Raw genomic sequence first — 26,177 nt, forward strand, 5'->3', positions numbered from 1 at the left:
CTCTGCTCCAACTTTGGTGCACAAAACTCTAGCATGTTATATGTCTATTAGTTAGGATACTTTATGGATACAGGTTGGCCTCCATTGGACTCCAAAGTTCTAATATGGCAGCCAAAAAGCCAGTTTTGGAGTTCAGACACCTTTAAAATACATCCTGCCCCAACAGGATCTTTGAGCTTAGGTCGATATACAGTGGGGCAAAAAAGTATTTAGTCAGCCACCGATTGTGCAAGTTCCCCCACCTAAAATGATGACAGAGGTCAGTAATTTGCACCAGAGGTACACTTCAACTGTGAGAGACAGAATGTGAAAAAAAAAATCCATGAAGTCACATGGTAGGATTTGTAAAGAATTTATTCGTAAATCAGGGTGGAAAATAAGTATTTGGTCAATAACAAAAATACAACTCAATACTTTGTAACATAACCTTTGTTGGCAATAACAGAGGTCAAACGTTTACTATAGGTCTTTACCAGGTTTGCACACACAGTAGCTGGTATTTTGGCCCATTCCTCCATGCAGATCTTCTCGAGAGCAGTGATGTTTTGGGGCTGTCGCCGAGCAACACGGACTTTCAACTCCCGCCACAGATTTTCTATGGGGTTGAGGTCTGGAGACTGGCTAGGCCACTCCAGGACTTTCAAATGCTTCTTACGGAGCCACTCCTTTGTTGCCCGGGCGGTGTGTTTTGGATCATTGTCATGTTGGAAGACCCAGCCTCGTTTCATCTTCAAAGTTCTCACTGATGGAAGGAGGTTTTGGCTCAAAATCTCACGATACATGGCCCCATTCATTCTGTCCTTAACACGGATCAGTCGTCCTGTTCCCTTGGCAGAAAAACAGCCCCATAGCATGATGTTTCCACCCCCATGCTTCACAGTAGGTATGGTGTTCTTGGGATGCAACTCAGTATTCTTCTTCCTCCAAACACGACCAGTTGAGTTTATACCAAAAAGTTCTACTTTGGTTTCATCTGACCACATGACATCCTCCCAATCCTCTGCTGTATCATCCATGTGCTCTCTGGCAAACTTCAGACGGGCCTGGACATGCACTGGCTTCAGCAGCGGAACACGTCTGGCACTGCGGGATTTGATTCCCTGCCGTTGTAGTGTGTTACTGATGGTGACCTTTGTTACTTTGGTCCCAGCTCTCTGCAGGTCATTCACCAGGTCCCCCCCGTGTGGTTCTGGGATCTTTGCTCACCGTTCTCATGATCATTTTGACCCCACGGGATGAGATCTTGCGTGGAGCCCCAGATCGAGGGAGATTATCAGTGGTCTTGTATGTCTTCCATTTTCTGATGATTGCTCCCACAGTTGATTTTTTTCACACCAAGCTGCTTGCCTATTGTAGATTCACTCTTCCCAGTCTGGTGCAGGTCTACAATACTTTTCCTGGTGTCCTTCGAAAGCTCTTTGGTCTTGGCCATGGCGGAGTTTGGAGTCTGACTGTTTGAGGCTGTGGACAGGTGTCTTTTATACAGATGATGAGTTCAAACAGGTGCCATTCATACAGGTAACGAGTGGGGGACAGAAAAGCTTCTTACAGAAGACGTTACAGGTCTGTGAGAGCCAGAGATTTTCCTTGTTTGAGGTGACCAAATACTTATTTTCCACCCTAATTTACGAATAAATTCTTTTCAAATCCTACCATGTGACTTCATGGATTTTTTTTCCACATTCTGTCTCTCACAGTTGAAGTGTACCTCTGGTGCAAATTACTGACCTCTGTCATCATTTTAAGTGGGGGAACTTGCACAATCGGTGGCTGACTAAATACTTTTTTGCCCCACTGTACCTAAACCCCCTCAATTTTCTGGAAAAAGTTTCAGCAATGTTTTGAGAGAAATGCTGCTGTTGTCAAATAATTCCCTTTGGAGGTCATAAGAGCATTTTATTCTTTATTCTGTTCATATGCAAACAGCCCTGAGAAAAAAAGAATTAAAAAGATCAGTACATAAATTCAGCTTTATTGAAATGAACAGTAGTTTTGATACAAGCAGGAGCTGAGGGAAAGCTCAAAACAGTGCACTGCTCAGATACAAAAACTGCCACTGTCAGAGTTGTTGGCCCACTGGATTAGTAGTCTGGATAATCCCTTTATAGTTGTTCCTTTAAAAGATGGGAGGAATAAAAAGATTAGTTGAAAAACATGGAGTAGATGGACCCCCCTCCCCCTCCCACTGAGAGCCAAAAGCTTGATTAAGAATTCTGCAGGAAACTAAAGTCTTAACTTGTGTAGTAAACGGAAACTCCCTTTATACCTACACTGAAAACTTCCACGCCATTCAAGTCGTTGCGGCATGCGTCGACCTGACGTGTAGTTAGACTTCTCACGAGGTTCCCGTTGGGTTACGTAGAAAGTTACAGCGCATGGTTAAAATGGGATTCTGGTTATTGCACAAGTTATGACGTAGTTGGGATGTAGAAGTATAATTCACGTGTAACACAAACTGAGTTTTTTTGTTGTCTCCCGCGACCCCGCTTTAAACTTACTTTATATACAGTACAAAACATGCATTCCATGTTATTCCACAACTATCAGTCTTACAATGTACACCGACTTCACAAAATTAAATAGAAATCATAATAAAATCAAATAATACACAAACTCTATACATCCGTCACAGACGCTACACGCAAGACATACTTGGCTACTCCTATTTCTCCAACACTTTTAAAACAAACAAACAAAACCAAAAACAAACATTTTTTCAAGGTTTTATAATTTATACACCACACTGTGCTCTGACTACTGGGCTATTTTCAAAATAGCCTGAGGTAAGCTTTAGCACATGAAGACATCCTGTAGTTCATTTTCAAAGGCTATACAAATTAAATTAAATATGATTTAGTGCCACAAATCATTGAAGATCAACAGACACAAACAAAAGAAATGTAAAAACGGTTCCTGTTGCATGTTGTTCTCTCACATGTTGTTGTAAACAAATTCACCCACAAAGTGTCAAAGTACATTTAGTCACTTTAACTGACCAAATTTCGTTTGATCAAGTTACAGAAAGTTTCAGTTATCAAGTAGTGCAACACAATTCCAACAAACAAAATTACTCTACAGTGACAGAAAAAAAGGCAAAAAAACTCCCAAAAGGCATGACAGGTCAAAATAATAATGATAATTAAAAAATAAAAAAGACCATTCAGTGTTCCCTTTTATGCTTGCGGCCAACGTCTACTTCATCCAGGCCGGTGGCAGATCTGGACTGCTGCAGTTTTTGGAGCTGAGAGTGTGTACGAAGCGGCTGCTTCTTGAGCTTCTCCAGGTGAATATCAATGGGGTCACGTTCAGGCTCTACGACTGGGACGGGCAGGTAGCCACCGTCCCTGGGCAGGCACATGCACCATCCGGCACCAGCCAGGTCCAACTCGCTGTAATTAAACTTCTTCAGTTTGAAGTCCACCATGTCAGCTGACTCGCTCATCTCCACCAGAAGGTTCCAGAAGATGCAGCTCAGGACGATACCCAGCAGCTGCAGGAAGATGATCAAGACACAGTCATCTTGTCAGTACTCATCTGAGTTGCTAATCATGAAAAATGTATCAAATACTTGTTATGATAATTTTTTCAAGGGGGATCTAGTGTTTTCCCTTGTTTTCCAGAGGACAACCTGAGGGCCTAAAATAAGATCAAGATTATTTTGCACTGTGAATCATCCAAAGCTACTCTAGTAGAGTCCAAGATAACCCCCCCCCAACAACAACAAAAACCCCAAACTGATGTATCATCAAAAATCTATTTTCTGTGTGCAATGCATTTATCAACAAGGCTGATCAATCATGCAAAAAGCATTTGAGAACTACTAACAACTCCCATGTGCTTCTTACGCGCAGGTATCTTAAATCATGCCAAGCTAAGGTTCGATATATTGAGGATTCATGCTACTCTGCCCAACGACTCTAATTTGCTGCATAGACCCCGACTTCAACTAAAACAAAAAACGTGTTTTGAAGACAAGTCGTTCTGTCTCACCCCATCTCATCCTCCACAATAAGCAAGATGTTAAGGCAATACTCTGCTCTAAGCATCTTTTTCATCTTTGTCATTTATTTGGCACCAAGTCAACAAACAGTGCTGTCGAATAGTATTTGCCCCTTTCCCGATTTCTTAATTTTGTCCAAAAGTCAGTTTTTAAATTACAATTTAATTTATTAAGGGTAAAACACACTTTCCAACTCTACCTGGCATAAAAGTAACACAGCATTTGATAAAAAGATAAAAAGAACATCACACCAACATTCAAACAATCATAAATTCTGGTCTCAACCAGAAAATCCTGAAAGTTCATACTCTGAAGCTCAAGGACACGCATGTTATGCAGCAGGACACTGATCCAAAATACCAACAAGTCCACCTTTGGATGTTTCACTTCCCTAATCAAAGTCCAGACTTCAATGAGAATGAGATGCTTTGGCATGACCTTAAGCAGGCTCTTCATGCTGAAAAAACCTACAATGCAGCTGAATCTTTTTAAAGTACAAAGACAAGTGGGGCAGAATTTCTCCTCAGTGATGTGAAATATCTGATAGCAGTTATTGGTGCTAATGGGGGCACAACCATTTATTAGGTTTAAGGTCACTTTTTTCCACACAGGGTGTGACAAATATGCAAAAAGAAAAACCTCTAAGAAATCAGGAATGGGACCTATACTTTTTCACAGTACTCTATTATTGAAACAGATTTTCAGTTTAGGTTTGAGGTTGGATTCAGTAAGGAAATTCAACCATCCATTCTCTTCTGCTTTTCCTTATCAGGGTCACAGGGGGGGTGGAGCCTATCACAGCTGTCATAGGGCAGCACGGTGGTGGTTAGCACTGTTGCTAATGTCCGACTCCACCATCAGGCCAGGGCCTTTCTGTTTGGAGTTTGCATGTTCTCTCTCCCCGGCTACCTGCCACAGTCCAAAGACATGCGGCTATTGGGGCTGGGTATGGAAGTTAGAAGAAGAAAATGCTACTCATCCATGCAAGTTCTTTGCTGTCACTTATTTTACCTTTTCCTTAAGAAGCTGGTGGACAGACTTGTACTATAGCGCTTCTACTCAGTAAAAAGCACTGAGCACATTCACCCACACTCTCCCTCGCTCTCTCTCTCACGCACACACAGTGCTTTTTCCTACATATTTAAATGCTCAGTAATCATTTGAAACAGATTATTTCAGTTGCCTAAGGACAGTTGACATGCTGACTGGAGGAGGTGGATCAAAACAGCCATCTTCCAATTAGTGGATTAGTGGACATAGTTTTGTTCTATACACTGCACACAATGCCAGTGCTGGTATGTGAACTAGTCAGGGTTTTTGCTGATGGCAGTAAAGCAGCAGCAATAATGCAGAAGATTTGTTCTGCACGTTGGTGCCAGAGCTGCTCTTTCATGTGCTGAACTCACAACAGTGGACTCTGTTAATGCGAGCTGCCGGCACAGTTTGGCAGAGAAACACTCACAGTGGTAACAGAAAAATTCCATTCATAATTTCCTTATGGAGCTTCGGCCACTACTCTGCTGTGAAGAGAGTCATGTGAATGCCGGCCCTGCAATACAATAGCAGGGCAGCAGTAGAGCGCCCTCTAAAATGGATATGTTGGAATGCATTGTATTATAAAAATTATATCCAGCTGTAACAGGATAGAAGTAGCTAATCTTTTCTAAAAATCAAGTCAGATCAGAGATAAATTTAGAATTCAGAATGAAAATCAACAAACAAAACTGGGTGCTTGCTAGATTCCCAACACTTGATCAGCTGCTTCCAAACAGAGAAAGTCCTCCCAGAAGGCCACCTGGCATCGCACATGCAGATTAACCATTAGAGGTTGCAGGAGACCACAAATTAAATAAATGATTCATTAGTATCAGTTTATGCAGAGTTGAATGAAACATCACTTTGAACCCACACAACAAATGAATAAATCAGGCATCAACATATAGTTAGTGTTGCTTGATGTAATGTATGAATGTGTAGGAGAATGTTCATTATAGCACCAGTGTGGGGAAGTCACCTGTGATCTTAAACCTGTGCAATTAATTTGAAAATGTGTATTTTATCCAAAAATGACAACAATCTATTAAATAAAAATAACGACATCAGAGTGCACTGCAGTTTCAAGGAAACAGACATACAATTATCCACATTTGGCAAAAGGAGACTACTTTGTGAGGGGACACACGGAGGGTTCACCGCAAGATGCAAAAAAGCAAGAAACAGCGAAGCCAGGTTACAATTTGCAAAAAGAAATCTGAAAAGCCAGAGCAATACTGCAGCAGGATTCTTTGGACCAGGGACACTAAGATTAAGCAGTGACACAATGACACACAAAAAATGCCATAGTTTATGATCAGAACCGTGCAGCATAATTATGTCAACTTGTTCAATTATATTTTGGAAGCTGAAAGCAAGGGACTGTGTAGAAAAGCAGCATCTCTATGGTTATTGTCACGGTTTGGTGAAGACCCTCAAATAAAAGCTGAAAGTCTGCGCTGTGTAAGCAAAAGGCCAAGCTATAAAACAAGTGGTCCAGAAATATTGTATTGTGACACAATGTATGATGAGTATTTTACTTTTGTCACAACAAAGAGAAGATATAAATGTGGTAACATAGCTAACAACCACCACTGCAGTGGACACATTTTATTACAACAGAGACTATGAAAACAAAAACAACAACATCCACACTCACTAAATATCCGTATGTTAATCTGTTTCCTCTAAATATTCATTTTTTCCCCAGTCATCAGTGGGAGCGGCGTCATGAGGTCTCCACAGAAGACACAGCATTAAACTCTGCTGTTAAGAATTTCCTCTTATAACCTTATAATGAATCCAAAGAACTACAAATTAAAAATAGCCTGATGTACGCTCTGTGATTAAAGCTTTAAATCAAGAAATAAATATGCATTAAAAAAAAAACTACACCAATGTTTCTGTACAGAAAGTCTCAGTGTGCTGTCACATGTACACAGACTCTTGTGTACAACTTCCAGAGTTACTTTTTGTTTCCATGATGCACAATATTCCTCTGTAAAGGTTGTATGAAATCTAAATTCATCCACAGGACAGTTTGTGTCCCTGCCGTCTGTCCATAACCTCAGATTTATTAAACATTATTAATCAGTGAGACTGTCACAATTGTGCCTACTGAAGGAAGCAGGTGAAGGTTAACTTAGGCTTTACTGAAAAAACAAATCCTATTTTTTTTCTGGCAGCAGAAAAGGTAGACTCTTTCCCAGTCAGGAAAATTTAAAAGCAAATGAACCTAACCGTCAGAGTAAGTGATGGCTTACAGTTTTGATAACAGGATTCCGCGGAAGAAGTGCAAATAGTTTCAAAAAGAGTCGCGTTTCAGTGAGTTGGTGCCTCGAGTTTTTAATTACCTGTGGCAGCCCAATGGCACAGCAGAGTCCAACGGTTTTTCCAATGTTGTCACTCATCCAGAGGTTGACTGCGTGGATGCAGCCTCGCACATGGATCAGCTCATGCAGGGTTTCACGCTGATACACAGACCAGACGAAGACAACAACAAGACAGTTTCATTTTCAAAGTCAAACTGAGCTGCCGCTAAAAATAAACAGAAGTAGAGAATTTCGACAAAGTACAAAACTGTAACACTAATTAGCCGCAACATTAAAACCACAGACAGGTTAAGAGTTTAACATTGATCTCTTTACAATGCAGTGACCAGCTGGGGTCACTTGTGTGAATGTATGTTTTACATGAACACCAACAAAAACACTGGTACAAGCCAAACACACTCCATACAAACGGTGCTCCCTGATAGCAGTGGCTTGTGGAAGGAAGGGTTCAAGGAACCCAATAGAGAGTTCAAGGCATTGACCCGACCAATAGAAATCATCAGATCCTGATCTAGTCAAGCCTCCGTGGAATGTGCTGGAACAAGCCTGATGCCCCACCCTAAAACCCACAAGAATTCTGTTGCCAATGCTCCAGTGCCAAACACAACAGACAGTCAGAGGATCATTGGCAGAGGTGTTGCCCATGCAACATCATGCAGGTGGTTTTAATGCTGTGGCTGACTGGTGTGAGGTAGAAGTCACTTTCTGCAGTCACAATTAAAAAGTAGATATTATAAAAGTAGATATAAAGTAATACAAATGAAAAGTCAACTGAATACAAGATGGGTGACAGCCATTAAAATAAATGCATTCTTACAGTATTAGCATTTCCACAATACTACATCATACTAATGTCAGGTAAAGAAAAAAAGGGGGTGACTCAAGTAATATATGAGGAACACAGTAAAGTTGAATTCCTCACGTATCTTTCAGTGTGTGTGTGTGTGTGTGTGTGTGTGTGTGTGTGTGTGTGTGTTCAGACAGATTTGTTTGTATGTAGATCTTCACATTAAAGGAAAGACAGATTTGGACAGCGGTGTTGAGAGGAGATCAAATTACATTTAGTCACCTACAGAAGTCAAACATTGACAGGATTGGACAGAGTAAGGCTGTCAAAAAAAGCAGCTGCAGGACTGCAAGATTCACTGTAGATGTCATATTACTCGACAGAAGATCAAGATGTCGGTATTACGAAACAGCATTTGAACAGAAAAACAACAACATCTACTTCAATATACGTTTGTGCATCAGAAGGTGAGGCTTGCCCTCAATTACATGGTGGTTGTATTGACCCGTATATATGAGATCTCCAAAAATGTTGATGTTATGATCCACAGATAGAAAAACCATGTGATAAAAGTTATTATGTTGTTCCTACCTGTTTATCCAGAGTCTGGTAACCACACAGGGTGTTGATGACGTCTTCCGTCTGTGCAAAGAGCAAAGATGTCTAGAGTCAGAAACAAGATTTAAGCTGAGCCACGGTGACCAGAGACACCACCATGTAGACTGAAGCTCCTCACAGGGGGGTTGCTCCTGTCCCCTGCCAACTAGAGCGTAAACTCAGGCCTTGGCAAAATGGCTGCAGCCATGACAGATAGGAACTGATAATGGCACAAACATAGCCAACGTTCAGCCTTCATAAGCAACTCTTCTATCTCTGCTCTGTGTGTGTGTGTGTGTGTGTGTGTGTGTGTGTGTGTGTGTGTGTGTGTGTGTGTGTGTGTGAGTGAGAGAGAGAGCTGGATAACTGTCATTAATTTCTTCAGCACACTCCGCTGCTTCCAGAGACGCTATCAGTGCTTTGAGCACAAGAGCAAGAATGATACTCGGCATATGGGAGATGGAAGGTGGCCGCAAGTGACCAACATTTCCCTTAGAGAAAGAAATCATCCAAAGGCTCATACCTTTGATTCACACCCTATTTCCTGTTAGCTGGATAATGTTTTTCTCTCACAAAATCAATTACGAATGGGTTGTGGAGATAAAATCCCCCCTTCTTTCTTTGATAAAGCACAGGCCATCGCTACCCTGATGAGAATTTGTGGACATGTATGAGCAGGACAGAGATAATCAGACAGAGCAGCAGGTCAAGGTAATATCACTGATGACATCACTCTTTCCTGGCCACAAGATATCAGTATTTGCCAATTAGAGGGCTGAAGTGGCTCTAAAATGTGTTCCCACCATAGAGAGAATGTCTGCGAGGCTGGTTTAACCTCCTAGGACCTGGCGTCCACATATGTGGACATCACATTTTGGGTTATTTAGACAAAATACTCAATTTTGCTCTACAAGGGCCTGATATCCACTTACGAGGACATTATACTGCTACTGTTCTATCGAAATTTTAAACGAACATCGTCATATGTGGCTCTCATTTTTCTTAGAAACAAAAACTAGGTAAAAAAAAAAAAATCTGGTAATTCTTTGTTTTTACATTCATCGGGTCCCAATCAGCCCAAATATCAAAGAGAAATTAAAAATGCATGCTGTGGAAGAGTTTGGGACTTAGGAGGTTAAAGAGCCATTTGAGGCCTTTGAAATAACCAAACATACACAAACTTTGTGTTGTTCATATGCCCATATAGCCATACACCTGTCTGAAAAACAAGTAGTTCAAACCTAAGTTTCTGCTTTAGCTGCAAGCTAAGCTCTCTAACTTCCGGAGGACTTCAAATGCCTGTAGCTGCAAGCAAAGGAGTAAGCAGCAAATCACTTTTCACTGACGGTGAGTTAGCATCAAAAGTCATAGCCTCACACATACAATTATCTGGTAAGCACGGGAACATAAATGTACAGCATTAAAGCATTAAACTATTTCCATATCTCCAGTAAAGAGGGCAGATGTTCAATCAAACGCCAATTATTCTAACTTGGTTAGTCTCGGTGTAAAGAAAGAGTCATCCGATCGTGATCCATAATTAACATCAACAGCAGCTGAAGTAAACATTTAGATATTTAAGTACAAATTTGCCTGCGTCTTCTTTCCTCTTTTATGGTGTCTGGTAACTGTAAACTCACTAACAGCAGAGGAAAACTAATAACATATGTCTGCTAATGTAATCCCGATGTCCCCGGTTATATTTTATACAGTGTCTAGCTACAGTGTTAAGCTATAAATTAGACTCTTTGATTAAAAAAAAAAAAAGCTTAAAGACATTTCTAAATTTGACTCCCTTACATGGGCTCATGTCGAGCTAATGGTTCAGATGTTGAAATGATTGAGTTTTCTGTGAGCTGATTTATCTTACCTGCTCTTCTTCCTTTTTAAAAAAAATTGTTTTGTTTGACCAGCATTGAAACTGAAAGGTAACAACGGATTTTGCTCTCAATTATCAGAATTACAGTGGACTGGACTCTAGGTGTAAATAAATCCCTAACCAGCACCAGAAACATCATGGTTTTAATAACAGCTGCCATACCATGTTTGTATCATCTGTGTATGTGTGTTGTTTGAACTCACCTTGTGGCGAATACAACATGTGTATGGAACCCCACATGCTAGTGGACCAGTACCATTGCAGAAATGGTACTGGTTGACTTCCCAGTCTTTATACTCATCTCCTCCACAACATGAAAACTGGGAAATAAATGAGGGTAAAGGAAAAAGGCTGTTAGGAGCCAAGCATGAAGCAATAACAAAACAAAAGAGTGCCTAATTCAAAGCGGTGCCTGTATATCCACCTCCTACAGAAATGTCACTGTGGCAATGCAGTAGAAATGAAGCGGTCATGTAAAGACAGGAGAGTTTCTGGCAATCAGTTAAAGGCTATCATTTTAAAGCACTTCAAGGAGAAAATTCTCCCCTTGACAAAGGACATCTCCATCTCTGCAATCACCTGGGCACAGCTGCATGCTGTTACACAAGACAGCACACAGATAAGACAGGAGGACAGGCAAGCAGGAGCAGGATTTACTGTGCTCTCCACTGATGAAAAAGTCCCTCGATAGAAAGCCTTTGAAAATGCTGTGATAGTTAAGAGGCAACATATCATTTCTGAGTAGACACTGAAAGCTTAAATGTCCTTTTCAGCCGATCTTTAAAGTTCAATAAATAAATATCCTGTATCTGAAGAGTGTTAGGTCAGCAGAGCTGACACTAGGTGCAATCTAAGTGCAGTACCTATAAAAAGCAAACAACTGAACTCGTTTAAATTTGGCTGTCATTCCCTATGAAGCAGTCACGCTGTGCAGCAGTACACAGGCCATGATGTTTACTGTGCCACACCACACAGATTCCTAATTCTGCACAGTTATTGTCTGTGTTTGGTTCCTGCCCACAGCCGTACCATACTACATTTGTATGCAGCAGAAACAGTCTCCTAACGTTTTGATCACATCTTGTACTAATATCAGAGCTCACTCCCTGGATATCCCACTTGCACTTGGGAGCACTCAATCTCACTCTATGTGTCAAATTAAGGACTTTCTTTTTCAGAAAGTAGAATGTGGTGAGCAGGACGGGTGGTACATCTCAGCCCTGCTGAAAAAGAATAGTTCATAACCCCTAAAACCTCTAAAAATTCCTGTGAGTGTGAACTACTTCATGTACAAACTGTGTTTGAGCATGCACTTCTGAAGGGTGAACTAGCACGAGACTGTCTCCTATTAAGGTGGAGCTTAATATACTATAATAATGAGACAATTACTCTGGTTATCCACTGGCAGATCACTGAGTGAGACTTTAGACACAGTCTGCAAACACACTCAAGCAAATGAAATACTTAAAAAGTTGTCTAGATAACCTCTAGATGGTACAGCCCACATCCTATTATTCCACTGGCTCATCAGTCAGCTACGGCACCTGTATAGAAAAGTATTTCACAAAAAGACGCACTGTCTGTCAACATTTTCTAATGCATCACTACCTTTTGCTGCACGTAGTCCAAGATGTTTTTGAAGTCGAGATCGTCGTAGTAGTGTTTAATTCCTTCTCGTATAGTGCTCTGAAACAAGGCAGACGTCTAGATGACACAGAGGGAGAAACGCAGAGGAGAAGGGGTCATGGTTATAAATAATGGCAATCATAAAGTACAGCGAAGAAATAATGGGCTGACCAGAGCTGATTATAGTTTTGACTGGGAGTAATGTTCAGTACACTCAGAAGGTTTTCTGATCCTTCAAAGTTTTCTATATTTTGTTATATTTTAAGCTCATTTTAAAATGGATTCAGTTCATTTTCACACTTGTTCTTCTTCAGAAAAAACAGGCTTTACTTACTAAGTACTAAGTGAAGAGTCTGAATACTTATAAAAAATAAAAGCACCTTATGAAAGCACCTGCAGCTGCATGATATCTACAGGTCTTTTGGGGATTGATTGTATTAGCTGACACACCTGTATTTTACCTGTCCTCCTCCTTCTTCTTCTTTTTTTTAAATATATATTTTAGGCCTTTTTCAGCTTAATTTGATAGACACAGTGAAGAGAGGACAGGAAAGCAGGGGCAGAGAGAGAGCTCTAACCCGGGCCAGCCGCTATCAGCTGTATGGCATGTGGTTGCCCGCTCCAGGCACTGAACTAAACCCGCGCCCTCAGGCATCTTTCTTCTTAAAGGTCGTCTTGTTGGCAGAATTGTTCACATTTACCCAGCTTGGTAGGGGAGTGTCAGTGTACAGCAATTTTCAGGCTTGTCCAGTGATATTCTACTAGGTTCACGTGGACAAGATATTCTACTAGGTTCACGTGGACAAGAAACAGGGTAACTATGTGCGAATGCTGTTTGTTGATTACAGTTCAGCGTTTAACACAATAGTGCCCTGCAGACTGTTCACAAAGCTGAGGGATCTGGGACTTAACAGCCGTCTGTGTGAGTGGGTGTTGGACTTCCTCACTGGCAGAACTCAGGTGGTGAGGGTGGGCAGGTGCTTCTCCAACAGCATCACCATCAACACAGGAGCACCTCAGGGATGTGTCCTCTCGCCACTGCTCTACTCCCTCTACACTTCAGACTGTGTGGCCACCCATGGCTCCAACACCATTGTGAAGTTTGCTGACGACACAGTGGTGTTGGGTGCCATCTCCAACAACGATGAGGCGGCCTACATGGATGAAGTGAAGAATATGGCATCGTGGTGCCAGGACAACCACCTCCAGCTGAACGTCAGCAAGACCAAGGAGCTGGTGGTGGACTTCAGAAGGAGTCAGCACAGAGACTACAAGCCCATCATCATCAATGGAGCTCCAGTGGAGAGGGTGCAGTCCTTCAAGTATCTTGGTGTCCACATCTCCTCAGACCTGACATGGGCTGCCCACATTCAGGTCCAGACCAAAAAGGCTAGGCAGCGCCTGTATCACCTACGACAACTGAGGAAGTTCAGGGTCTCTCCAAAGATCCTCAGGATTTTCTATACAGGCGCTGTGGAGAGCATCCTCACACAGAACATGACATCGTGGTTCGGGAACAGCTGTGTGAAGGACCAAAAAGCTCTCCAGAGAGTGATCCGTACAGCAGAACGCTGCTGCAGGATTGCTCTCCCCCCGCTTCAGGACACCTACACCAGGAGATGGCGGACTAGAGCAGCGCAGATACTGAAGGACCCGTCCCATCCTGGCAACAAACTGTTCCAACTTCTGCAATCTGGTAGAAGGTTCCGCATCTTCCGGGCAAGGACAGAGAGACTCAAGAGGAGCTTCTATCCCCAAGCCATCCGTGCCCTAAACACACACACCCGCCCTCTCACATCATCTATAATTGACTGAGACAGGACTCTTCCAGACACTAAACCAAGGCACAATGTACATTTCAATTCCTTTAATTTTAAATATGTTTATATTGTCTATCCTGTAAAATAGTCAGATATCTATTCATATTAATGTACAGAATTCACCTGCTTGCTGCTACTACTGCACATTCACCCAGTGTGTGTGTGTGTATATATATATATATATATATATATATATATATATTAGGGGTGCAACGATATTCGTATCGATATTGAACCGTTCGATACAGTGCTTTCGGTTCGGTACGCATATGTATCGAACAATACAACATTTGTAATTTATTTTATCAATTTTCCTTCTGACGATGCTGTCTGTGTTGAGCGCTCAGTGAATCTGTGTTCGACTACTCCGCCTAGGCTGCACTGTCGAGCGCAGATCCACTGAGCGCTCAACACAGACAGCATAGTCAGAAGGAAGAGCGCAGGGCAAGCTAGCGAGACAGAAGTTAAGCTCTACTTGCAACAGGCAATGACCTCATCAGATCTGGCATTTGGAATTATTTTGGTTTTCATGTGACGTATGACCCTGAAGGTAAGCGAGTCATGGACTAAAGTAAAACAGTATGTTGGATGTGCCATGCAATGCTCAATTACATTGGTGTGAACTAGTGTGTTAGCGCAGTTAGCTCGTTAACGTGTTTGCCATGCACGGAGCGATCGGCGGTAGCTCGTTAACGGAGATTTGCCGTGTTGTGGCGTTAAGGTCATTTCAACGAGATTAACCTGAAAGCACTAGTGGGAACACAACGAATATGACTGCACATTTACGCCGACATCATCCTAGTGCAAAGACAAAAACAACAAGCATGCTACTAATTTTAGCCGAGTCATTTAGACAGCTGTTAGCACATGATTCTCCTTATGCTGCTGAGAATATAGCCTAGAAGAAGCGGATAGTATAGCTTTTATTTTGGAAAGAGCCATTTCTCTGTAATAAACTCTCTTTTCCAAAGATGAGTGATTCCTCAATCAGATACAGGGCTTGCAATATCGCTAGCCCGACGTCCCGGAGCTAGCGATTTTTTCAGTCGGGCTACCAAAATCTATCTCTTCCCTGCCCGTCGGGCTATTGTAGGAAAAATATATGTCAATGCTTTTGCATTCTTTCAGAAATGTAGCTGGGTAATTATGTCATTGGCATCGGTGAGCCACTGTCAATATGTGACATATTGAAGTCGCGTTTGAATTTGCGCTTGTTTTTTTGCTTTCACTTTGCAATCGTGCGAACTGTGTATAGAGAGCGACAGCACTGATCTGTGAGTGATGATAATTTGCGCACCAATTCCTCTGACATCGTCTTATTAATCGTTAGCTTACTATGCAAACATGACAAGTGAAATCTCCCGCAGCAAGCTTAAACATGTGAGAGGTTGATCGCGCAGAGAATCGCTGAGCTTATGTGAGTGAGCGTGTAAAAGCATTTCAGTTCTGCTGAGCCAAATAAGACAGGTCAGGGTGAAGAAGTGACAGCCAAAGAAAAGCTTACCACAAAACGGAGAAGTTATGACAAATCAGACTATAAGGCAAAAAGAAAGTGCAGCTTTATGGTTTCATGGACAAAAGAATTTCTGTGGCTGCAATATGATGAGCTAAATAACCAGGGCTGCACATAAGTGGTCCGCAGGTGCGCATTCACTGTCAAAATAAAAAACACGCACAAGAGTTAGGGTTAAATTTAAAAACTGTACTTTTGAGTTAAAATATATATTTATAATTTTAATAAATGACAAATTAAAAATGCATGAACATTTTTTTGTATCGAAAAAATATCGAACCGTGACACCAAAGTATCGAACCGAACCGAACCGTGAATTTTGTGTATCGTTGCACCCCTAATATATATATATATATGCACGGTGGTTAGCACTGTTGCCGCACAGCAAGAAGGTCCTGAGTTCAATTCCACCATCAGGCCGGGGTCTTTCTGTGTGGAGTTTGCATGTTCTCCCCGTGTTTGCGTGGGTTCTCTCCGGGTACTCCGGCTTCCTCCCACCGTCCAAAGACATGCAGCTTGTGGGGATAGGTTAATTGATTAATCCAAATTGTCACTAGGTGTGAATGTGCGAGCGAATGTGAGTGTGAATGGTTGTCTGTCCCTGTGTGTTAGCCCTGCGACAGACTGGCGACCTGTCCAGGGTGTACCCCGCCTTTCGCCCTATGACAGCTGGGATAGGCTCCAGCGCCCCCCGCGACCCTGAAAAGGATAAGCGGAAGCGAATGGATGGATGGATGGATGTTCCTCCTCTACACCCCCCCCCCAATTTTTGCACATGTCGAGGAGCGTGTCAGGCTACATTTCACTGTGTGTTATACTTGTATAACTATGCATGTGACAAATAATAAAGAACCTTGAACCTTGAACCTTCATATCAGGACTGTGCTACTCGAGAGCATTAAACCAGCGGTCCCCAACCTTTTTGGCGCCATGGACCGGTTTATGCCCGACATTATTTTCACAGACCGGCCTTTAAGGTGTCGCGGATAAATACAACAAAATAAAACTAGTACCGGTACCAAAAAAAGAAGATTTATTCATAACACACGTGAAAAGACCCAGGAAAACCGAGTTAACGATAAAAACGATAACAAAATAACGCTGAAAACCGATAAAAACCCTGAAAACCATACATTTCACACCTGAGCCTCAACTCTCGCGGCCCGGTACCAAACGACTCACGGACCGGTACCAGTCCGAGGCCCAGGGGTTGGGGACCGCTGCATTAAACCATTGTTAACATGGAAACCGTTTCCCCTCAGAAGAACAAGAACACTGGAAAACACTTTCCTTTAGGATTGCACCATCTCGGCAGGGCTAGCATAGTAGGTAGAGTGATCGAAAGGTCGGGGGGTTTGAATCCACTGAATGGCTACCCTGAGTACCCCTGAGCAAGGTACCATCCTCACATACTGCTCCCCGGGCGCTGGACTGGTGGCTGCCCACTGCTTCACTGAGTGAATGGGTTAAATGCAGAGGAGTAATTTCCTATGGGGATTGTTAAATATCAACAAAATCCCAACAGGATTAACAAAGTATACATTATTTATTTAATTAAATTTTATTATTATCTCTTCCTGCATTCATCTTTTACTTTATTCTGACAATTTTGAACCTGTTGCAGAAGAATATGGCCAGAGCATGATGCTGCCACCGCCATGTAGTGCCTGTGGTTTCAGGCACTATGAACCGAAACACTTCAAATCACTGTATTTTACAACTTGCAATGGCCCAGAAACCTTCATGCATCCTTTCCCAGATCTGTGGATTGCAGGAGATTCATCAACTAGGTCAACAGACAGTTCTCTCAACTTTGTAATTTGGTTTTCCATCTGAAATTCCATCAACTGTCTGACCATCTGTAGGCAGGAGTGTGCTTCTGGTAATCACGTCCAGTGAATTCAATTAGGCATATTGCTTTGAGCTTTAGCATCTTAAGGACCTTTACCAGAAGCAGGATGCAGTATAGCATGCACAACCATGAGTATCATAACAAAGGGCCTGAATACAAATATAAATGAGGTAATTCCAGCCTTCCATTTCTAAGAAATAAGCAATTCCAAACTCTCCATTTTGGCTCATCATTATAGAGTTTTGTATTCAGACTGATGAGGAAACAAAATATTGAAGGGACTGAAAACCATGCAAAAAACACTGCACCGTGGAACTGAGTAGACTGCAATAGATGCACAGAGGACATGAGATGTTTACCTTTTTTTCAAAGATCAGAGCTGTGGCGAGAGCAATTGCCTGGAGAAGCAGCAAGACACAGAGAACACAAAGGAACTGTGGAAGAAGAAGAAAAAAAGAGTTACACAGCATAAAAGTATATAATGGGTAATGGTGTGCTGACAAACTAAGAAAACAAACTAGATCTATTATTTTTTAAAACCAAGAATAAATTTAATTCTTTAATCGAGCAAAATGTGCTCAGTTCAGTTGCTCAACAGAAAGATGCACAGCATAATGGACCCGTTTCAGAGTTCAGGCTAAAAACCCACCAACACTGAACAGCCAAGACCTGCTGTCATACAGAAACTGAAAAAAGTTCAAAGCTAATTGGATTTATTTGTTAATTTAATTTTGTTATAAGTATATAACAAGTATAAGTATATACACCCCCGGCTTTTCCGTGGCATGCTTCCAGAACTGTCTCGTCACAAACAGGGCCAGCTAACTCATTTTACTTCTTTAACTTGATGATTGACAAAAATGAACTGGGCTGTTGAGTTGTTTGTGCATTATCTGAAAGCTGTGATAAACACTTGTTCAAAGATCATTTATAAGTGAGGAATGGCCTCTCTGTAATTCTGTTGTAAATTATTAATAGATTGTAAGAGTTCAGAGTTTCAGTTTATTAGGTCACTGACATTATTACTATTAAGCTTATTGATATTGTTGATTTGAACCCGGTCCTCCAGTATTTAAAGTATTTTTGGTTATTTATTCGAACAATACACAAATCTGCAGATGTTCTGCTACTATACAATTTGGCTTAAGCATGTACTGATTGGCTCAAATGTAAGCTTTAGATTAGTGTCTGTTTTAACAGAAAACACTTAAGAACAGGCACACTGCTTTAGTAAAACTGTCATTAAATCTTCAATTAATTCTTCAGTTTTTTGGAAACAGAGTTGGTAAACTCTGTTAAAAACAAAAGAACTTGGTAAAATTGGGTTGCTATAAAGAGAAGCAAATACCAGTCGAGGGGAACATAATTTATTTTTCCCCATTAACTTCATGTCTTTCACGATATAAAATTAGTTCTTTTCATCACAGTATAAACAGAGGCATTACATTTTTTTTATTGCCAACTTTTAATCCCCGTCTTAATTTAAGTTATTTAGCTATAGCTAATTAGATTGTTACACAGCAACCACAAAAAACATTTCCCTGCTCCCTTTGAGTTTTTTTCCTCCTACTATTGTCAAACCACGAGCTGTGCTGAATTTAAGGAGTTAGGATCAGTGGTTTAAATGGCTGTGAACTCATTTTTATGCGGTTTGATGAATGCGGCAATTTGTGCATGAATATGTCCAAAAACATGTTTAAATAAATGTTTTACTTTTCATTACTCGTTTCATTCTGAAACCAAATGTCAAGTTTACGAAATTATCAACACAAACATAAACATGAATACATTATTCTGTATCAAAAAGAATAGCATCAACACAGTAAATATAAAATACAGTCATGGTCAGATGTTTGTATACACTCAACGTCTAAGTTTTTAATGAATTCTTTGAACTGTTCTTTTTCCAGGGTGGAATGATTGTACAGCATACATTTTTTCTGGCTTTGAAAAACAAGAAGTGTGTGCACACATTTGAATTTGTTTTAGATTTCCACACAAGGCTCAAATATATACACGCTCACTAATATTTTTAGTGAAATGTCCATTAGCAAGTTGCACCTTGACCAGATGCTTTTACATCAACAAGCTTCTGGCATAATTCTGACTGGATATTTGACCATTCTTCTTGGTAGAGTTCATTCAAACTGGCTGGTTTCCTGATAAGGAGCTGGCTTAGTCCACAAACTGTCGATATGGTTTGTCATTTCTCAAAAAGAACAGTTAAAAAAATATATATATATTGATATTAAACATGTCCAAATCTGAGAATGAATGGATGCAGAGCACCAAGACCCAGTATAAGATAAACCAGGACTATTTTGAACTGGGAGCCCGCAAAGTGAAACTTTATTAGATTCCAGGAAATATGAAGCAAGGAAATGAGCAGTACCTGCAAGACACATCCCCCACCTGTCCGCCTCCATCTCCCTTACCATGTGTAGCAGGGTCTTATTGTCCCGGAGGGATCCAACCATGCCCACCACTGACACAGTGAACATGACCAAGCCCAGCAGGATGAGCACCACGGCAGGAGCCAGGAAAAGACCCTCCAGGGTTCGATTCTTCTGCCTTTCCACTTCAGCATACACTCCCACGCACAGTACACAAAGACCCATCAGCTGGAGACAGAATCGGAGGGAGGTCATGCGATGAATACGTCAGAAAATCTTACATCTTACATCAAAAAACTTTATATTTACCTGTATATTTACTGTGATACTGCTTGGTGAGTAGTACAGACTGACAACTTTAAAGGACTTAAAAGTCTAAATTTCCTGCTTCAACACTTGCTTTAATATTTTTCAGAATTAAGATGCCCTTTTAGTCAAAACTGTCTAAGAAGAAATGCCAATGCCAACAGAGCTACTAAATGGAAACTAAAAGCGGTTTGTTGAAAATGAAAAGGAACAAACAAAAACTTGATATGAATTTGACTGGTATGCTTCTCTTACGTGGGTAAAAAAGCTTTAGCATGCAAACAATTTACCCTGCCTGCTTAAAGGCTGACTCAGACATTTAATTGAGAGGTGGCCACAGCCAGCCAACTACTGCACCACTATGTCAACTACAATATACCCACTCACTGACGTTACACAGAAAATGAAAGAAAGTGAAGTCACAATTGGCAATTTATAAGCCCAAACCATTTTACACTTAAAAGAAGGAAGCAGCGCAATAGCTCAAATTTTAAGTTGCGATCGGAAGCGAGAGGTTTCAGGCTTCACACAGCTGAGCACCGTGCATGTACAAGATTGCACTGGTCTTTAATGAGTTTAATCAAGATCACACAAAGAAACTTTGAGTTATGAGTAATGACCTGCTGAACCTCAATCTATGCTAGGTTTCTTGCCAGTCTTTATCACTTAGAGCAAAGTTGTATCACTCAGTCGGACAATGCTGTATACCTAATATGGTGCTGACGCAGTCAAAATCAAATAAGTTACTGCAATACATACATAATTAATGTTAATTAATTATGTAAGTACATGATTAATGTTATGTGTCTGGTGTTTAAGAGGCGGATGTCCACAATAAGGACAATGCTGGACAATACTTCCCACCCACTCCATGACGTGCTGGCTGGTCACTGGAGCACATTCAGTGAGACTGAGATGCACCACTGAACTACACAGGAAATCATTCCTGCCTGTGGCTCCCTGCACAACTCCTCCATCTAATGCACAGTACACAGTGCAACAGTTAAACCCTTCTGAACATGCTCTACAGTAAAATAACAAAGTTTTACAGGTAGAGTAAAATGTCAGTCTGTATATTTCACCTCTGCAATATTATGGATATTTGTAATTGAGCTTTTTGAGAATATTAGAGCTATTTCTTATATTTTGTAAACTTTGTAATATATTATATTATTTAATTTAGTTCAGTTTGTTACTGTTATTGTCTTGGAGCAACTGTAACCAAACAATTTCCTTAGGGATTAACAAAGTATTCTAATTCTAATTAAAACCAAGAAAGAGTGCAAGAGAGAGTTTTGGGGTTTTTTGTCAAGCATGTTGAATAAAACTTCTGGGTGAAATTTTAAGATAATTTAAAATGTCCTTTGCATTACTTTTGATTGTTGAATTTTTAGGCCTCAATTACAGCACCGTGTGCCTATTTAGGCTCGTTTTTCATCAATTCATCCATCCATTCTCTTCTGCTTATCCTTAACAGGGGGCTGGAGCCTATCCCAGCTATCATAGGGTGAAAAGCTTCATAGATCTTGCTATTCTGTCACAGGACAAACACAGAAAGACAGACAACCGTTCACATTTAAGCAGGATTTACAGTCCCGCAAATGTGTCCGTCTGCATACGGACAAAGAGGGGGGGACGCATGGGGAGATCCGAGATGTGCTCCTGTGCAGTCCTCCAAGATCCTGAGTGTGGGTTGCTGAAGTAGATGACGTAATTGATTGCTAAATGTTGAGTGGCTGACAAGTGGGCCGAAACAGAGAAGGTAGCTATAGCGGAGTTCACTGGGAAAAGGCATGAAAGGTTCACATAGTGGCTACAGTGACACTTTTTACTGTTTCTAAACTCTTGGTTTCACTTCAGCTCTTTGTATGATACAACTTCACTCTTCTCTCCACCTAGCTGACCAACAACTGCGGCCCACAGACCGATTGGTCAGCAGATGGAGTCGACCTGGTCGCCGACCTTACTGTGAGGTAACAGTTCTAACTCACCGTGCCATCGTGTTTCATTTCTTCTATACCATCCCAGCTCACAGCAAATACTAACAAATACCAGCCCTTCAGACTTCGAACCCTAATTAAAAGCAGAGACTAGCCAGTGTATTTTAAGTTTGGATAAACAACACCACCAATCCTACAGGGACAGCAAAAACACTGGAGCATCTTTTAGCCTGCGTTCAGTTTGTTTTGTCCCTCTGTGCAATCAAATCAAATCAAATGAGAGCAGAATTACATTGTTGCTGCAGTAACACAAAGCTGGAAATGCTCCCTTCAGACATTTTCAATCTGCATTACGCAATATCAGTGATGATGGCCTCATTTTACTGCTTAAATTCTCTTGTATGGCTGATTTAGGAATCGTTCCTAAGAGATATGACCTTTATAGATAAAATCTAAAGTAAATAATCTCCCAGTTTATTAAATGTACAGATTCAGAAGCTTTGGTTTCTTGTAAACAAACCCCTAAATGGGCTGGAGCTGCCCTCGTTGCTCACATAATGTTGGATAAAAGCAAGAAAATGTGAAAGGATTGTAAGGGGCACAGAAAAAGGGGCAAAAATGTATGCTGGTGAAACATAATGATCATAATTACATAATAACAAACAACCCCAGGTCCATAGTCACACCCTTGCTTTACACTTTGGTGTCCAGACAGTTTCATTAGTTACTTGTTACTTTCTGCTGACATATGAGAAAAATAGAGGGTTGTTTAACTAATGGAAGTTGTAGAAAAAGGGAAGGACCAACCCATAGTTGCTTCCCTGTTATTGATTTTCATTTGGAAACAGAGGCAATCTGCTTTAAGAGTAGGGTCCATCTACTTCAGCTCCAATTACAATTCACAACCATCTATAAAGCACTGACAGATCCTGTACATCTGGCTTATTTCCAATATCAGCGCTAACCTTTCTCACAGAAGTAAAGAAGATAAGAGAGTTAACACAAATGGATCACAAACCCCCAAAACCACATTGGGTTGTGAGGGGGCCAAAAACAGTGACACATTCACACAATTCTATGCGTGTTTGACTGTAATAATTAATAATTAAGCATTAAGAGAGAGACATAGGTGAAGGCTGACTAGATGAACGTCAGTTTGCAGTGCTAATGGAAACAAGTTAAGCTTATAGCTTATATATAGCTGGCTGTGGTGCAAACTGAACATTACTCTAACATTCGTTCTGGAATTCAAAGTGATATTGAGGTGCGGTTATGGATGCCGGGAGGCAGGGGAAAAAAACACATGCTAAGAATGACTCATCTTTACTAATGCCCTTGCAAGACATTCATGGACTCTTCATGCATTTTAAGTGGTTGCCAGATCCTTAATTATCACCAGCCACTTTATGAAGGAATAACACGAGAAAATTCAAGCAGATTGTTCATTAAGCTGCCAAAATTCCTGCATTTAAACTAAAGTTAAATGGTTAAGTGCAACTTACTAAAACAGAGCTGGACATGCAATAATGAAATGTCAGATTTTGATGTCACCTTTGCATAAGTGTGACCATCCTAATGAAACTTTATGTCAGTGTTTACATTGATAAAATTTAAATTAGTCAATTTATCTACTGGGCTAGTTAGGAGTCAAAGAAATCTGTTTCTGTTTGCTCACCTTCCTTCACCTTAAAGTAATAAACTGAATAATTTGTGTGTAATAATGTTATTTATGTACATTAAACTATTTGTACAACCGCGATGATTAAATAAAAATAATCGAATGAACATGAATAAAACACAATTTCTGGATTTAACCTGCATTACACAAATGATACGATGTATTATTAGGAATTATAATAAGGAAAAGAATTAGCATCTAGCAGCGGCGCCGGATTTTCTGTCGGCGTATTATTTACTCACGTCATCGTACCTTTAACTGGATCCAACGCCCTGCACCACGATGCTGTTTGTTAGTCCGAGCCCCCGGTGTATTGTTTTAATGCCAAATTGAGGAATGAATGTCTCGGCATTGTCTTATTTAAAAGGCAGGTGTTATAACAGGTTATGCTTTGGGACGATACATGGGGCCTTATGGGAAAATGTCTTTCCGCAGACGTAACCAGCTAGCTAGTATCCAGACAATTCCAAACCGAAAGCCATTGGAAAAACACACCCAATTTAATTCTACATTTCCCAACACAAAGTAGTGATTAGAAACTCTTAAATTCCTAATAATTATAATATTTTAGTAAATGTGGAAAGTGTGCTATCGAACTCAATACGGTTTCTTTCAGTTTGATCACACATATATCCAATCTGAAGCTGTGCCCCATATGTAGGTGGAATTTAGCTAGTGTACAAGGAAAATCAGTGATTTCCATTCAAATTACAGTTCAAAGACCATTTATCTTTGTTCAGTGATATATGCCGAATTCCATAGTAGATTGTGTATTTTTGCAATATGGCTTAAGTTATATGCTACAAAATACACATGACCCTACAGCAGGTGGTATATATTGAAACACCAGTGTTTTCAATGATCTTTGGAATGATGTCTTGGCGATGATACTGGATGCTTAGGGTCTTGAGTTAGCAGACACTGTTGCAGCGCAAATGAACTTACTACCAAGGCTGACATTAATTTTTGGACCAGAAACTTACCGAGAAGAGCATTGAGTAGATATTTAAGGTAAATTTGATGAAGTAGTAGAAGTAGTTGGTTTTCCTTAGTTCATTGTAGGAAGGCATGGTTGCTTGCGATAATAAAGCTAGCTTAAAAAAAAGCTAACTAGCTATCTCTCGTTTAGTTCGAGCGATATAAAAAAATAATGAAAAATAAAATATTCTTGAAGAAATACAAAACAAAAACTTTTAGGAGACCTAGTTGTGTTTTAATAACGTAGCACCTCTCATTTCTCATACATTATTGTGGCTCACCACCGAAACAAAACCACTTCCGTGCGGCCGGCCAGTCCACGCTTTGTTTTGACTACATTCTTAAAGGGGCAGTGCACACAACCTCATTTAGTTCAACTCAGCAGCCAGCTACTGTACACCTGTAACAGCATTTGTTGCTTAGTTCAAGTTCTTGCACTTATTTATAGATATGTATTTTTGTAGCGTTTATGGGAAAAACATAGCAATGTAAAGCAAGACAGTCTGTATTTTAATTTAAAGGTGCTCATGGCTCCCTGAGGTAGCATAATGCCCTCAAAATGCTGACAAAAGTCTGTCTTTGAAAGAGTAGAATTCTAAAAAAAATAAGAATAAAATAAAATAACCACCCTCAAAAAACAACTAAATAAATAAATGTGTGAAAAATGTTTGTAAATGAATTGGTTTTGGATTAAAAAATAAATAAATAAAATGAGAATATAGGCAGTAGGGACTGTTACAAGCAGTGCGCAATCAATGTGCAGTTTATTAGTTACACCATTTCAGCTGGCAGTTAACACAAATATCTAATAATCAGCCAGTCATGTAGCAGCAACTCAGGACATTTAGGCATGTAGTCATGGTCATGACGACTTGTTGAAGTTGTGGAATGCAGATAAAAGGTGGTTTATGGGCCTTTTTGCTGTTAATAATGTCCATTGAGTGGACTTTTAACATCCAAAGAGGGTGGCAAATGGGTTGATATGAGTATTTCAGAGACTCTGGGTGGCTGTAGCTCAGGTGGCAGAGCGGATCAGAAGGTCGGTGGTTCGATCCCAGGCTGCTCCAGTCTGCATGCCAAATATCCTTGGGCAAGATACTAACCCCATGTTGCTCTCCGATGCATCCATTGGAGTGTGAATGTGTATGAATGTTAGATACTTAGCACTTAAGCTTAGAAGTGCTTGTGTGATTGGGTGAATGAATTAGCTGTATAAAGCGCTTTGAGTGCTCAGACAGAGTAGAAAAGCGCTATATAAGAACCAGTCCATTTACCATTTACTCTTGATCTTCTGGGATTTTCCCACACAACCATCTCTGGGGTTTACAGTGAACGGTTAAAAAAGCCAAAATGTTCGATGAGCAGCAGTTTTAAGGGCAAAAATACCTTGTTGATTTCAGAGGTCAGAGAAGAATGGGAAGACTGTTTCAAGCTGATAGAAGC

General features: G+C 40.6%; 1 protein-coding gene across 1 annotated transcript; it reads right to left on the bottom strand.

Annotated features, from left to right (window-relative positions):
• Positions 1–1,951: 1,951 nt before the first annotated feature.
• Positions 1,952–25,051, bottom strand: zgc:110329 (uncharacterized protein LOC550500 homolog). Its single transcript, XM_040050138.1, has 8 exons — positions 24,740–25,051; positions 19,875–20,060; positions 17,799–17,873; positions 12,237–12,332; positions 10,832–10,948; positions 8,744–8,794; positions 7,387–7,503; positions 1,952–3,490 (listed from the first exon to the last, which is right to left on the bottom strand). Exons 1-8 carry the CDS (start codon positions 24,824–24,826, stop codon positions 3,161–3,163), a joined length of 1,059 nt encoding a protein of 352 aa, XP_039906072.1. The 5' UTR covers positions 24,827–25,051; the 3' UTR covers positions 1,952–3,160.
• Positions 25,052–26,177: the final 1,126 nt, after the last annotated feature.

This window comes from Simochromis diagramma, unplaced genomic scaffold, assembly GCF_900408965.1.
Source record: "Simochromis diagramma unplaced genomic scaffold, fSimDia1.1 OVJJ01000159.1, whole genome shotgun sequence".
NCBI classification, from domain to species: Eukaryota; Metazoa; Chordata; class Actinopteri; order Cichliformes; family Cichlidae; genus Simochromis; species Simochromis diagramma.